Raw genomic sequence first — 15,487 nt, 5'->3', positions numbered from 1 at the left:
CACATGCGTAGATTGTTCATAATGTAGTGGTAGTTTGCATCGTTTTAGTGCCACATTGTTACTTTCTACTGCCAAATTGTTAGTTTGTAGTGCCACATTGTATGTTCTTGGTGCTATTACTAGTGTATATGCTACTATTGTTAGTTCTTACTGCTGTTGTTCATGCTACTCTTCTTGTTGTTGTTATTGATGCTACTCTTCTTTATGTTGTTGTTATGTTGCTCTTGTTGCTAGGGTACGTGAGTGCATGTGGCATGCAAGTAGGACATACTTGAATGCCAAAAATAGTAGGTGAAAGTAGGACATGTGAGCCGTGGCTTCATCTGATCAGTGTTAGCACTGATAATTCTAACCACTGATAACTGTAACCACTGATCAGAGTAGCACTGATCATGTGTTAGTACTTAGTAGTGAACATTGTAAGTTGTGTTCAGTGAGCATACATGATGTCCTACTTGTTAGCTTTGATCATATGTCATATGTGTTGCTAACTGATGTCCATCTTGCTGACAAGATAATGAAGACGGAGTGGGACACAACCGGCGGTGGTGCGCAGGTCGTCGCTGGCGCAGAGGAGGCGGAGGACCTCATCCCCACCAACCGGTGGCTGAAGAGGGTGGTGCTCCCTGGCAGGGTGGAGTTCATGAGGATGTCGTTGGGCGCTGGTAGGAGGCCGAGGACCGGGCACGAAGAGGATGCACGGGAACCTATCAGGTTCTACGTGCAGATCGTTGACCAGGAGGACATCGCCATGCTCATCATCCCGCGTAATTCAGGCCGGTGATGAAGCAATGGCTGGTCAGAGGCCCTCCTCGCGTCGTCAGCCTCTTCGCCAACAAGTGGTGCGAGTTTTGGGTCCAGATGCAGATGTTCAAGGGGCACATGGTGCTGGGGCATGGCTGGGAGTACTTCTGCGGCCGAAACAAGATTGTCCCCAGCGACCTTGTAGTCTTCAAGCTCTCCCGCCTGGGGCTCAAGGTGCAGATCTACAACGCCAATAGCTCCAACATCTGCATTGTCCGGTGCATGAAGCACAACTACGTCGGTGACATCACTCAGGCCGTCTAGTTCGTCTGTCTAGTCTGAAACTCTGAACCATGCGTAGCACTCTGAACTGAAGTAGTGTAGGTTTGAACTGAAGCCCGGTCGTCTCGTTTGTTGTCAACATGTCCATATTTTGCCCAGGGAGTAGCACCCTGGGGTCCAGCAGGAGCATGGGATGCCCTGCTGTTTTAAACTTATGCCTAGTAGCTTATGATCTGCCTGTTCTTTGCTTGTTCTTGCTATTTTTGTGTTGCTATTGATCATAGTGTGTTGTGTGTGTTTTGTGTGCTGTCAAATGGGTGGTAACTCCACCACATTTGAAAGGGGTAAGCATATCAAGTACTTGCACACAACCAAACAGCTGTGCTTTGCATCTGCTCACACCTAAAGCACAAACACAGTCAACCAAACAAGTTGCAGCCATATGGGCTTTGATGCAATGCAGGCAACCAATGAACATGCAAATGTTGGTTTTTTACCGGCATATGCTCAGCCATGCCCAATTGGGACAAGTATGCAAAGTGCCCAAAAACAATGTAGGTAACCAAACGCGCCCCAAGAGAATGCTCAGCCCCGGCCAAACCGAGGAGAACGAGTCGATGGGAGGAGGGGGTGTTAAGATCACGCTGGAGGGGCGGAAGGCGGAGCGCCATACTTGAGACGGGTCACCTAAAGCACAAAACTGCGGCGAGCGCTAGATCTGTAAAACTCAGTTATGATCAGCAATATCTTTACTGTAACTAACAAGGCGTCCATTGTTTCAAAAAATAACAATTTTCTTGAACATGTTTTCCATGGGAGCAATGCTACATCTACGAAAAAATTATTTACATTTTACGTGATTAGCCAGCTAGCAAATTGTGATTGGAAATAGGGGGAAGAGGGCCCACCTCCGTTGAATTCGGGGAGGAGGGGCCCACTGTGTTGATTTTGCATGCAAAAAACATTCGATAAATGCAAATAAATAGTCCCTCTGTTCCTAAATATAAGTCTTTGTACAGATTTCATATGGACTACATACAGAGCAAAATGAGTGAATCTACACTCTAAAATGCATATATATACATTCGTAAGAGCATCTCCAACAGAAGCGCTATATAAGCGACGCGCGGTATAAAAACTGCTTTTAGCGCGCGCGGAGCCGATTTGAAGTCTCCAGCAGCCGCACAAAAAGCGCGCGCGCTATAACTAATGCAGCGCGCGCATTAAAAAGGCATCGCGCGCAGCATATTTAGTACGTCCAGTCACGCGCGCTGCAAACTCTGGGATGCTGCAGATGGGACCGCTCGACTCGCGCGCGCAACATATTTTGCAGCGCTTGTTGGAGCAAACGTCTTCTAGCGCCCTAAAAAAACTACTTGCGCGCTGTAAACCCGTTTTTTGGGCGCCGCGCATTGGGCAGCTGTTGGAGATGCTCTAAGTGGTTCATAATGCAATCTCTACAAAGACTTATATTTAGGAACCGAGGGAGTGGTTCTCTCAAATACATGAACAGTAAAGCTTGAATAGTTCTGTTTGCAGCATTTCAAAGGTCCGCACATGAACATAAATGGCACTTATTACATGGCACTAACATTTGAAAGAAATTCTTCAATTGATGCTTCCATTGTGGTCGGCGTTTTTCCACTGTCTGGTAAGGTGCAGGAACGCAGTTCTTGATTCACCAGCGTCGTCCAGCGCCTCCTTCGCTTGCCGCATTGCCCCTTGCGTCCGATGCCGGAGCTCCCGCCCACCATCGGACTCAATCAGCCACCTCACCTTCGCCGCCACCTCCTGGGCTTCCACCATTTCTTTGTCATACCCTTCAATGGCCACGGCCAGCCGCATCTCCTCGACTAAGAACACCTTGTTTGTGTGCTGCTCGGCGTACAGAGGCCACGCCAGCATCGGCACCCCCGCCATGACCGCCTCCAGCACCGAGTTCCATCCGCAGTGTGTCACGAACCCAGCCACCGCGCCGTGCGCCAGCACTGCCTGTTGCGGCACCCACGACATGACGACCAGTGCCCTCTCCTTGGTCCGGTGCAGGAAGCCTTCTGGAAAAAGCGTGTTGAGGTCGCCGGCAGGCTGGTGCTCGTCGCCGGTCGGGCGCCGGACAACCCACAAGAACCGTTGCCCACTCGTCTCCAGCCCCGCCGCCATCTGCTTGATCTGCTCAGCGCTGAACCGGCCCAAGCTGCCGAAACTGAGAAATACCACACTTGCCTTCGGCTGGCCATCGAGCCACGCGAGACACTCGTGGCGCTGCATCCCAGCCTTGTCGGGCTTGATCAGCGGCCCTATGCAGTACAGCGGCGGTGTTCGCCGCCCGGGGAGCGTGCAGAGGCCGGAGACGATGGCATCGGTGGCGCGCGGCTCCAAGGAGCGGCAGCTGTTCACAATAAGGCCCTGCGAGTTGCACAAGCGTTCGGATACGCCCAGGAAGAACTTACTGCTCAAGCTGTCGCGATCGAGGATAAACGCAGGCAGGTGATCTGCTGGTATCGGTGGTAATCCCGGGACGTGCAAAAGGTCACTGCCGAGGTCTCGGAAGCTCAGAGCGGTCTGCTCATGGATGACTTGCTGGTAGAGACAGAAGGCGACGCTGGCGATGCAAGTGGTGTGAAAGAAGTAGGTCGGAATGCCGAGCTCGACGCCGACGTCCAGCGCGCTGCTGCAGAAGAAATCGATGACGAGTGCTTCCGGGGCCGGGGAGGCGGACCGGAGGAAGTCACGGAGGTCCGGGTTGGAGGCGCGCGCGAGCCCGAAAAGCTGCGCCTCGAAACTCCCGGCGGGCACGTCGGAGGGGAGCGTGGCACGGGGGAGACAGTGGAAGGACAATGACGGGCTGGCAGCCTCGATGCCGGCGAGGAAGGAACCACCGGCGCCGTGGTTATCCTCCCCGCCGAGGACGACGGTGACCTCGAGGCCCTGCACCACGAGTAGCTTGCCCAGCTCCACGGCTGGGAACAGGTGGCCCGGCATCCCCGGCGGAGAGTAGATGACAATCAGCTTCTTTGGAGTGCTAGTATTGTTTGGGGCTGCCATTCTGCAAAGTGGGAAACGACCTCTCGCCTTGCGTTTCCTGATGACTCCTCGTCGTGCTCGCGCCTTGCTCAAATAAAGGCGACTCGGAGGCAGATTTTTCCCCAACTCGTTGCTCGTCCACCCGATAATACTAGATTCACGGGCAATCAGCGACGGACTTTCACGGCCTCGTCCACCCATCCAGCCGAGGCCGTGGACACACAGAGGCTCCGGACCGGCCCCATGGTGTCTGCTGCCGATGTATTATTACGATGCAGCGGTGTATTCTGGACCACTAGGTCATGTTCAGCAGGACAGGATGCATGCACATGAGTTGGCTAGCACCCCCACTTCGGAATATGCAAAATACACCCCGAATTATGTTCTTAATTGAACCTGAGGCACACACTCACTCAAATACAGAGTTCCTCCCAAGTCTTGTTATTGTGCCATCTCCATATTTTGTTGTTATACTGATAAAGTTCAACAAAATAAATTCTCTTATATTGATAAACACACACACACACACACACACACACACACACACAATTATCTTATATTGTGTCATCTCCATATTTTGTTGCTAAATTGTCCTAGAAAGTAACAAAAAATTCAGAATATAAGAAAATTTATTTTGTTGAACTTCATTGATAATTGAAAAATAGTACTTTTGTAGATTATCATAATTGGAAGTAATATAAAAAGTCAAAAACTACAAGAGAATTAGTATGAAAATTGATAGACTTAACATACCAAACTAGGCTGTTATAGTTCATGGACAAACCTTTTGTTTTTTTACATTATTTTCAATTATGAAATCTATAAAAGTACTATTTTTAATTCTTTTTGGTTCGTCTTCACAAATTCCATGCTTGTTCTAGTCCGTACAATATAAAAAAATTGATGCAGCTAGACAAACGACCTATATATGTTGTCTTTGCTTCCACTAAAGCTAATTGAGTTTTTTAGAGAACATGCGGACAAGCATTTGCATTATCTTCTTTTTTTGCGGGTAACATTTGCATTTATCTTGAAGAGGAGCGGAATCTATTTGAGTGAATATTTTGTTTGAATATAAAATGCACCATCTCACTGAGAGGGGCGTTTTGGCATTTGGAGCATATGCTCCTAGTTTTAAAATGTGTTTTACACGTATTTTGAAATGTCATAAAATTCAGATAAAATGTTTCGCACGCACATCTCGACATTCTATGTTCGCACAAAGTCGTTTCGCCAAAAACCGACAACTTTTTTGTCGCGTGCAAAAAAGGCAAAATTCAGTCTTTAAAACGGGCTTTTCATGAAACATCTTTTTGTATTTTTTACACAAGCCACAACAATTATCGGTTTTCCGTGAAACTTGGCATGCGCACATAGAATATCAAGATATACACGTCAAATTTTTCTTCGGAATTTTTTGACTTCTGATACAGATTTTCCCCGTGGCAGGAGCATATGCTCCCACGTGCCAAAGTGGATTTCCTTATCTCACATGTCCGAGGAAATATAGACATCTTTATCTTCTGATTGCTTCAAAACTCACACTCAGTTAAGAGTATACCAAGGGTGTTGTTTGAATATTTCCCGATGGCGCATCACATGCACATTCATCAGCTACAGTTGATTTCCGTCGGTGCGTCGGTCGCCCTGGGAATGAGGATATTGCTCTGTGCACCCGGAGGAATGGCAAGTTTTTGACTTTTTTTTTACTGTTTTGACCCGTTTGTTTAAGTTTAACATGATTTGACCCTGCATCGATTTTTTTTCCAGGATCTGGCTCTTTTCGAAACACCATCAACAACGGCGTTTTGCTTACACGGAAGACACCACAGCCTATCTAGACGCCACAGCCTATCTAGGACCATTATATATTTTAATAAAAAAATTGAAGGGACTATTCTATATTTTAATAAAAGTTTAATAAAATCTTTATAGGTCAGTGAACCTATGCAATATAGCTCACATTTCATTCCCTGTCTTCTACAATATTTGAATACTTTTCATGTCATGCAAATATCATTCGTTATTGATGCTCCATTTTTTCAAAGGCTTCATATATCTAATAGAAACACAACATATATTTTAGCTGTTAATTTGATTGTTGAAAAGACATCCCTATGAACACCCAAGAGTGTTGGCGTCCTCACTTGAAGACTGAGGCAGCCAAAGAATGTTCCTGGTGGTACTTACTACTTCAACAGAGTTTCCAACACTATTTGACTAAGATATAACAACTCTGTTCTGTAATAGATGTGATTCTTACGCATGAGCATGATCTATTATATGGAACTTTGACTATTTTTATTTGTAGACATATGTTTCAGAAAATATAGAAAATTTATACCATGAAACAACTCCATTGAAAATATGTTGGCACCATTTTTATCTTAGGAACCTATATATTCTCTCCATGTGAAAATAATATAGGACATATTTTGCACCCACACACATTTTCCTATTGTATATCTGACGGTGTCCTAGATAAGGGGGTACTAACCCAGTCGGCCCATTCTCCTCGGGTTGGGCCGATGAGCCTTCATTTCGTGATCAAGATGGACTCCCGAGGCCGTGCGTAGGAGGCATGATCAGGACTGCCTCCCCCGAAGACTTGACGTATACTCCAAGATCTCTGCCGCCGCCTAGCTCCTAGCTACCGACCTTGTAACCCTAGATACCCTCCCTGGCATGTATATAAGCCATAGGGTTTAGTCCGTAGAGGGGACATCAACGCAAATCATTCACCTAGCCCTAGAGTTACACCACACATTACGATCTCGAGGTAGATCAACTATGTACTTAATACATCTTCACCAATATAAACAAGAGCGGGACGTAGGGTTTTACCTCCATCAAGAGGGCGCGAACCCGGGTAAACATCGTCTCCTTCGTTCCTGTTATCCTCATCTGCCGTTTTTGACACCGACATTGGTGTTTTCAATGAGAGTTCCGTTGTGCGATCACCAGAAGGATCGATGGCTCATCTGAAGATCAGATGCTCTAACGGCCTCGGGAGCGTTTTCGCCCCCGACCAGCTTTTTGTGTTCGGCAGCATGATCTTTTGCGCCGACTCGACAGGTCATCTAGCCTCTTTCGAGAACTACGCCCCAGATCAAATCATGACATTTGGCGCCCTCGAGTACACTGCGTATTCCTGTGGTGAGCTCATCCTATCGGGATGGGCCCCGGGCCGAATCGAGAACTCATCTGGCTCCGGAGGCTCAACTCCGGAACCGATCTCCGTCGCAGCGTCACCAAGACCGCCGACGTAAATACTTCGGCTGGTGCTCTTCCGATCCCCAGTCCGGACGTAGATCCGGCTCACGCTTCGGGAATTAAGTCAGGGTTAGAACTGGCCTCGGCGCAGAATCCGGAATCACTCCCAGATCCCCTTCGCACCGAAGACACGTCATGTGACACACCGGGCATACTTCGAGTCAGCCCACTTATAATACAACGATAAATCCCAAAGAGCCGTCTCACCTCAATGAGATGCCAGATCGTATCCAGAGCATGTCCATCTCGGACGGCAAGACTTCGGTCTATGATCAGGTTGGACTTAAAGCCGATGGTCATGAAATTTATATCCCACCCACCCCCACCTAGTCGCCATGATCGATGATTTAACCAACGTATTAGACTATGGTGAGGCCACGGACATGGATGAAGATGCCGATGGCCCTGCGGAAGACACCTCGCCCTTGGTAGACACCGGCAAGTGGACTGCTACATCTACTTATGATGTCTACATGGCGGACACCCTCAATACTCCTCCAAGACATCGGCGAAGACGCTGAGGAGGCAACAATGGGGAACCTAGCGGCAATAATGCAACCACCAATAACGGCGACGCAGAAGCCAGTCATGCTGATAACCCCGAGGCTCAAGCTTCCCCAGGGTGGAACGACACACCCGAAGGACATCTCAAGGATTCAGATCCCGACGACCTCTTTGAAGGGGCCGATGACAACTACATGTCAAAATCTGAGGAGGACGAAAGCCACGGTACCGAGGACTTTGTCGTCCCCGAAGACCCTTTTGAACAAGAGCGCTTCCAGCGGCGCCTCATTGCGATGGCTCGAAGCATGAAACGTAAGCAACGGCAGCTGCAGGCCAACACCGACACACTAAATGAAATGTGGGTCGAAGTACTCTCCGCCGAGCAAGACTTGGAAGACCGGCACCACAGCGCGTCAAAATCATACCCACGCAGGCGTCTCCTTCCGGAGTTCGACGAGGAGCTCGCCGGCGACCATGACCGACCCCCTAGAGGGCGGGACAGGCCAACGCGGGAAAACCTCAACGACTGGCCACCTCCACGCCGTTATGGCAATGACCCCATGGATTACCTAGATCCTCGGGATGTTCGACGTCGCATCGAGGCAAACAGGGCACATCCTCGGTCTATCTACGGATCAAGAGGACACGCCGCCGCCGGGCTTGACGGCTATGATGCTTGGATGGGCAGGAATGGTCGTGCCCGAGACCAGGCCTATTCACGGCTCTCTCCCGACCTCCGATGAGATGCTCCTCGATTCCGAGGTTCGGCCCACCCGATCTGCTTCACAGACAGGGTGATGGAACATCAATTCCTTGAAGGATTCAAGCCCATCAATATAGAATCATACGATGGCACCACCGATCCAGCAGTATGGATCGAGGACTTCCTCCTCCACATACACATGGCCAATGGAGATGATCTCCACGCCATTAAATATTTACCACTCAAGCTAAAGGGGTCGGCGAGGCATTGGCTTAACAGCCTGCCTCCTCACTCTATTGGCAGCTGGGAGGCCCTCGAGGACGCTTTTCGAGCAAACTTCCAGGGCACGTACGTCCGACCTCCGGACACTGATGACCTCAGCCATGTCACCCAGTAGCCAGGCGAATCATCCCCGAAATTCTGGAACAGATTCCTCACCAAGAAGAACCACATAGACTGCTCCGAAGCCGAGGCCATCGCCGCATTCAAGAATAATATCCGAGATGAATGGTTGGCCCATCAACTTGGCCAGGATAAGCCGAGGACTATGGATGCCCTCACCTCGCTGATGACCCGCTTCTCACAACGGCTAGACAGGCACCTCGGAAGCAAGTGACGCCAATGGAGAACCCAAGCGAAAAAAAGCGCAGGTATAAAAGTGGCGGAAGCGATACCGAAGACGCTATGGTCTACACGGGGTTCACCGGACCTAAATCCGGACATAAAAAGAAACCCTTTAAAGGGAACAAAGACAAACATAGCCAGCTCGATAGAGTCCTAGACCGGCCATGCCAAATCCATGGCACCCAGGACAAACCAACAACCCACACCAACAAGAATTGCTGGGTCTTTAAACAAGCTGGCAAGGTCGCGCCAGAGGGTCCATGTAAAACCCAAAACCACAGCGAAGACGAGGATTAACCTCGGCAGCCCAATAATGGAGGCTAAAAGAAGTTTCTCGATGAGGTAACCGAGGTCAATATGATCTACGTTACTCACATTGCTAAAAAGGATAGGAAGCGAGTACTTCGGGATGTCTACGCGTTGGAGCTAGTCGCCCCGAAGTTCAACCCTTGGTCGGCTTCCCCGATCACGTTTGATAATCATGACCATCCGACCAGCATTAGGCATGGCGGATCAGCGGCGCTCGTCCTGGACCCAATTGTCGATGGTTACCATCTGACATGCGTCCTCATGGACGGAGGAAGCAGTCTCAACCTCATTTACAAGGACACGATTAGGAAGATGGGCGTCGACTCATCTCGGATCAAGCCGAGCACCACCACCTTTAAAGGTGTCATCCCAGGTGTCGATGCCCGCTGTACCGGAACGGTCACCCTGGAGGTAGTCTTCGGCTCGCCCGAGAACTTTAGAAACGACGAGTTAATCTTCGACACCGTCCCCTTCCGGAGCTGATACCACGCGCTTTTAGGGCGCACAGCCTTCACACGCTTCAACGCAGTCCCGCATTATGCCTATCTCAAGCTAAAAATGCCAGGACCTAACGGTGTTATAACAGTCAATGGTAACACCGAGCGCTCTCTCCGGACTGAGGAGCAGACCGCAGCTTTCGCAACCGGGGTACAAGCGTCTAAGGAGGCAGCCCACAGTGATAAACGCGCCGCTAGCTGTTCAAAGCGCACCCGGGCCGCGCAAATCGACCTCAGCCACATAGCCCCGCACCCTAAATAGGGATACAGGCTCCTTGCGTGCCCTCTCTGGATGGGGCACTACGTCCCCAGGGTGCACAACTTCGCACTCAAGATTCCATGGGCTTACGAGGAGCCAAAAATTTACTAAAACGTCGAAATGGTTCAACCAAGCAACGACGTGGCTTCGAGCCCCCACATAGGCAAGTTTATGTCAAAGAAACAGCCAAATATGACTACGTCAACATGGCTTCCACCACATAACGGACTTCGGCAACGCCCCCTTCAAGGAGCTCGGCCAATCAAACACTTGGAGCGTATAAAGGTCCGGAAAGGCATCAGCCTCCGCGAGTCCCCACCATTAATGGTGACTAGTTGGTCACCAGCTCGAAAGCGCAGACGTGCGGCAGGAAGCGGCCCGGGTTCCTAAAAATCCGACGAAAAATATCCACCCTGTTTCTTACCTTTTTTTACTTTTTATATTGTATTCTTTCAGTTCCTCTTGTTGCTGCTAGGCATGTAAAGGATTGAAACTATGAAATAAAGAAATCGTTCCCTTTAAAGTCCTTTATCGTTTTTCTTTATAAGCACGGCCCCTGCGCTACGAAGAAGTTCCCTAAAAATATACAATTGTATTACAAGTCTGAGGTATTAGGTGCCTTGGATTTTGGTTTTATATGCATAAGTTTTGAACCTAGATTTTGGTCAATAGTTGGGTTGCCCTGCTCCTATGTGTACCCTTTACATTCCTGATGAATTCGGCTCAGGATGTAACGGGAGAACCACTACGATTGTGCTGCCAGGTCAATTGGCAGAGCGCCTCAGTGGAGAAAGCTGAAAACGGACCATCTAGGTAGGCACAAACTGGCCGGCCATCCGTAAACCGCGTTAAGCGATGTGACGATAGAGATCACCCGTGTCAAACGAAGGGCTTTAATTTTTAGCCGAAGTGCGTCATTGCCTATATCTCGGCCCACTAGGCCGACCACTTCCCATACCCGGGGCTGGTCATCAGCTCCCACAGTCAAACTTCTAGGACTACATGAAAGCTATAAAGCCATTATAGTCTGATTGCCTCGTTCCTATAAGCAGAAGACCGCCTTCGGGTATCAAGACGTCGGCTAAGGGTCAAACCTGCATCTCGGAACACCCTTTGTATAATCTACACTGGGGTTGAAGCCGACGACTGGCCACTTTCAGTTTAAAACAGTCACCCAGGAGGTAAAAATAATTGCAAAACACACATGGAATTTAAAACCATAGTCATTCAAGCAAACGATAATGTTTTGTACGTTCCATAACTTCGCATTCCAAAGTGCTAGCTAGTAATACAAGGTGTCCTTTGGACACACGGCCTCGGTGATCCGAGCTCCTTCCTCCACCTCGGGGTAAAACTGTTCTGCAGTGCGAGGCCTGTCCACTGGAGGACCCATGGCCAACATCACTGCGTCGACCTTGCAGAAGTGTGTATTCATGCAAGCATACGCACTCCATGCTCCTTCAAAGCACGCGGACCTCCTCCACCTATCGGCACGTGAGACAGCTCCCCGCAGGCGCATCAGGAGGTGATACGTCTCCAACGTATCTATAATTTATGAAGTATTCATGCCATGTTTGCAACATTTTATATGGTTTTGGTATGATTTTATTAGAACTAACCCGGACTGACGCTGTTTTCAGCAGAACTACCGTGGTGTCGTTTTTTGTGCAGAAATAAAAGTTCTCGGAATGGGCTGAAAATTTACGGTCATTTTTATGGACCAAAAGAGACCCCCAAAGCACCACAGCTGGGCCAGGAAGTGGAGGAGGAGTCCACAAGTCCCCTAGCCGCGCCCTACCCCTCCCCAGGGCGCTAGCTCCAGGCTTGTGGGCCCCTCGGGCACCCCCTTGACGTGAGACTGATGCCAAAAATTCTTATAAATGCCCAAACCTCCGAAAAGAACCCTAGATGAGAAGTTCCGCCGCCCCAAGCCTCTCTAGCCACGAAAACCAATCGGGACCCGTTCCAGCACCCTGCTGGAGGGGGAAATCATCACCGGTGGCCATCTTCATCATTCTGGCGGCCACCATGATGAGGAGGGAGTCGTTCACCCTCGGGGTTGAGGGTATATACCAGTAGCTATGTGTTTGATCTCTCTTTCACTCTCATGTTCTTTGGCACGATCTTGATGTACCGCGAGCTTTGTTATTATAGTTGGATCATATGGTGTTTCTCCCTCTCTATCTTCTTGTGATGAATTGAGTTTTACCTTTGAGGTTTCACTAGTATCAGATTGAATACTTCTATGGATTTGCGAACACTTGATGTATGTCTTGCGTGGGACACCCGTGGTCACTATGGGGTGTTCTATTGATTCATTTGATGTATGTTTTGGCACTCAACTCGCGGATTCCCGAGGTGACATTGGGGTAATCTATGCATAGAGGTTGATGCACGTTTTCATCCTTGTTTCTCCGGTAGAAATCTTGGGGCACTCTTTGAGGTTCTTTGTGTTGGATTGAATATTATGAATCTGAAGTTGTTTCATGCATATCGTATAATTGACCCACGGATACTTGTGGTGACATTGGAGTATCTAGGTGACATTAGGGTTGTTTGATGTGTATCATATGGTGTTATTTTAGTACGAACTCTAGGGCTGTTTGTGACAGTTATAAGAATATATAGCTCAAAAGATTGATCAGAAAGAACAACTTTGAGGTGGTTTCGTACCCTACAAGAAATTTCATCTTATTTTCTCCATGATAGGAAGTTTGGAGTGACTCTTTTTCGCACATTGAGGGATTGCCATATGATTTAATTATGTTATCATTGTTGAGAGACTTTGCACTAGTGAAAGTTTGAACCCTAGGCCTTGTTTTCAAGCATTGCAATACCGTTTTTGCTCACTTTCGTTACTAGTTACCTTGCTGTTTTTATATTTTCGGATTAGAAAAATCTATATCTACTACCCACATTACACTTGTATCACCATCTCTTTGCCAAACTAGTGCACCTATACAATTTACTGTTGTATTGGGTGTGTTGGGGACACAAGAAACTCTTTGCTATTTGGTTGCAGGGTTGTTTGAGAGAGACCATCTTCATCCTATGCCTCCCATGGATTGATAAACCTTAGGTCATCCACTTGAGGGAAATTTTCTACTGTCCTACAAAACTCTGCGCTCGTAGGCCCAACACGAGTCTGCAAGAAGAAGGTTGCATAGTAGACATCAGGAGGCCGAAGAGGCTGGTCAGAAGGGCTTCAGTAGGCCATAGCGCGATGCAGATGTCTTGAAGCGCCGGTATCGCCATGCGGAGTAACTCCGCCAACTGCTTCATTCGATTATTCAGCAGCTGCTATGACGGAGACCCCGGGAACTGCCCCTAGAAGGCCTTCTCCACCTCGTGACCCGCCAAGTGGTCGAAGTGCGCAACGGCGTCCGCCACGCTCTGCGGGAGATCCGTGAAAACTTCTGCGGAATGCCACAGCTGGGTGAGCTTGATGCACCCTTTGCCGCCAAACACACACTGCAGTAAGTATTGCTTACCCGAGGTGATTTGCTCCAACTGCTGGAGCACCTCGCGGTCCGCCCGGGCCACGGTCCTGAGGTCGGCATGGGCAAGCTCCTCCTTCGTTCGCTGCCCCTGCACCTGAAGCTTGTCGCATGCTTCGAACACGCCCTTCAGGGTCTCTTCGACCTCGAGAACACGCGCCCGGTCCTTGTCTTCGGCCACCTTTTCGGCGGATCGGGCCTTATCCTCCTTCACGGCCCCAGCCTCATGCTGCTTCACCTCCGGCCGAGCCTTTTTGAGCTTGGCCTTGAGAGTCTTAAGCTCAGCCAACACTGCTATCATTGTAATAGTTCGGCCTTAGTTTTTATTCTTGCAAAACCTATCACAACTCTTTCGTGCAAAGTATTATGCAAGTTCAACTTGCTTACCTTGAGACTGCTCGAATATCTGGTTCACCAGGTTGATGTCCTCCAGGGACCTCTCGAGCTTCCGGTTCATCTCCGCTATCTCCTTGGAGACGGAGTTCGGAACCGAGGTCGAAACCTGCCATTAAGAAATCATTATTACAAAGCCCACAATATAATTATTGAAGATCCAGGACGACTGCCTTAAAACAACGACCTGGGGCTACATGACAGGCTCCTACTAAATTATACGACCCAATGTCGGTTTCTTGAAACTAACTTCGGGCTCGGGGTTACTCACTCACTAAGCCATTTAGAAGGCTGTGATAACATGTCTTCGGACAGGTGCATAAATCTTTAATATCAACCAAATAAAGGAGTAGAAGCATACCTCGAAGCTCGTTACGAGGTTCTTGAAAACCTCATGCAGGCTGGCCCCTGCGGACCGGAAGCCCTGCAGTGATGTGCCTATCATGGCACATTGCTCTTCCTTACGGGAGGAGCCCTTCAGGGTCTCCTCCATGGCTCCACCTCCTCGGTCCGCCCCACGCCAGCACGTTCTTGGGCAGTTGGCGGGGGTGGTGGGACGACCTCAGACCCAGGCACTCATGTGCTAGCCCGAGTGGTCTCCACCTGCGTGGCGGAGCTGAAGTAGATATTAGCTGGACCGATGACTAGCCTAGCCCCTCTTCAACGACCACGGGGTGCTTCTCCCTTAAGTCTAGTTGGGCCGAGGTGTCGACCTCGGCCATGATTGACACCTCTTCGGCCCCCTTCATATTGACTTCGGGGACCAGGGTGGATGTTGCCTCTCCTATCCCGTCACACTCTCGGGGAGGAGCAACTGGCTCTGGAATCCCGCTAGCGGATTGCAATCCGCTCGAGGAACCGTTGGGGATCACCCTTGGCGGACTGCGTAAAACAAGGCGCTTTATGAGTTTACGTTGAAGGAAATATGCCCTAGAGGCAATAATAAAGTTGTTATTTTATATTATATTACCTTATTCATGATGAAGGTTTATTATTCATGCTAGAATTGTTTTGGTCGGAAACTTAAATACATGTGTGAATACATAAACAAATACCTTGTCCCTAGTAAGCCTCTACTAGACTAGCTCGTTGACCAAAGATGGTTAAGGTTTCCTAACCATAGACATGTGTTGTCATTTGATAACGGGATCACATCATTAGGAGAATGATGTGATGGACAAGACCCATCCGTTAGCTTAGCATTATGATCATTCCGTTTTATTGCTATTGCTTTCTTCATGTCAAATACATATTCCTTCGACTATGAGATTATGCAACTCCCGGATACAGGAGGAATGCCTTGTGTGCCATCAAATGTCAGAACGTAATTAGGTGATTATAAAGATGCTCTACAGGTATCTCCGAAGGTGTTTGTTGA

The 15,487-nt window shown here is 48.9% G+C and overlaps 1 protein-coding gene across 1 annotated transcript; it reads right to left on the bottom strand.

The window, feature by feature from the left end:
• Window positions 1-2,465: 2,465 nt before the first annotated feature.
• On the bottom strand, window positions 2,466-4,254 carry LOC109747214 (UDP-glycosyltransferase 1-like). The gene has a single exon (XM_020306307.4). It carries the CDS (start codon window positions 4,249-4,251, stop codon window positions 2,635-2,637), a length of 1,617 nt encoding a protein of 538 aa, XP_020161896.2. The 5' UTR covers window positions 4,252-4,254; the 3' UTR covers window positions 2,466-2,634.
• Between the last annotated feature and the right edge of the window lie 11,233 nt (window positions 4,255-15,487).

The sequence above is a fragment of the Aegilops tauschii genome, chromosome 2 (assembly GCF_002575655.3).
Source record: "Aegilops tauschii subsp. strangulata cultivar AL8/78 chromosome 2, Aet v6.0, whole genome shotgun sequence".
Lineage (NCBI taxonomy): Eukaryota > Viridiplantae > Streptophyta > Magnoliopsida > Poales > Poaceae > Aegilops > Aegilops tauschii.
Note: the sequence above shows the minus strand (reverse complement) of the source record. Positions and strands in the feature narration are given on the sequence as shown.

Excerpts from the sequence above, each read along its gene's own strand:
- LOC109747214 (XM_020306307.4), bottom strand. The coding sequence starts at position 4,251 with ATGGGTGGACGAGGCCGTGAAAGTCCGTCGCTGATTGCCCGTGAATCT.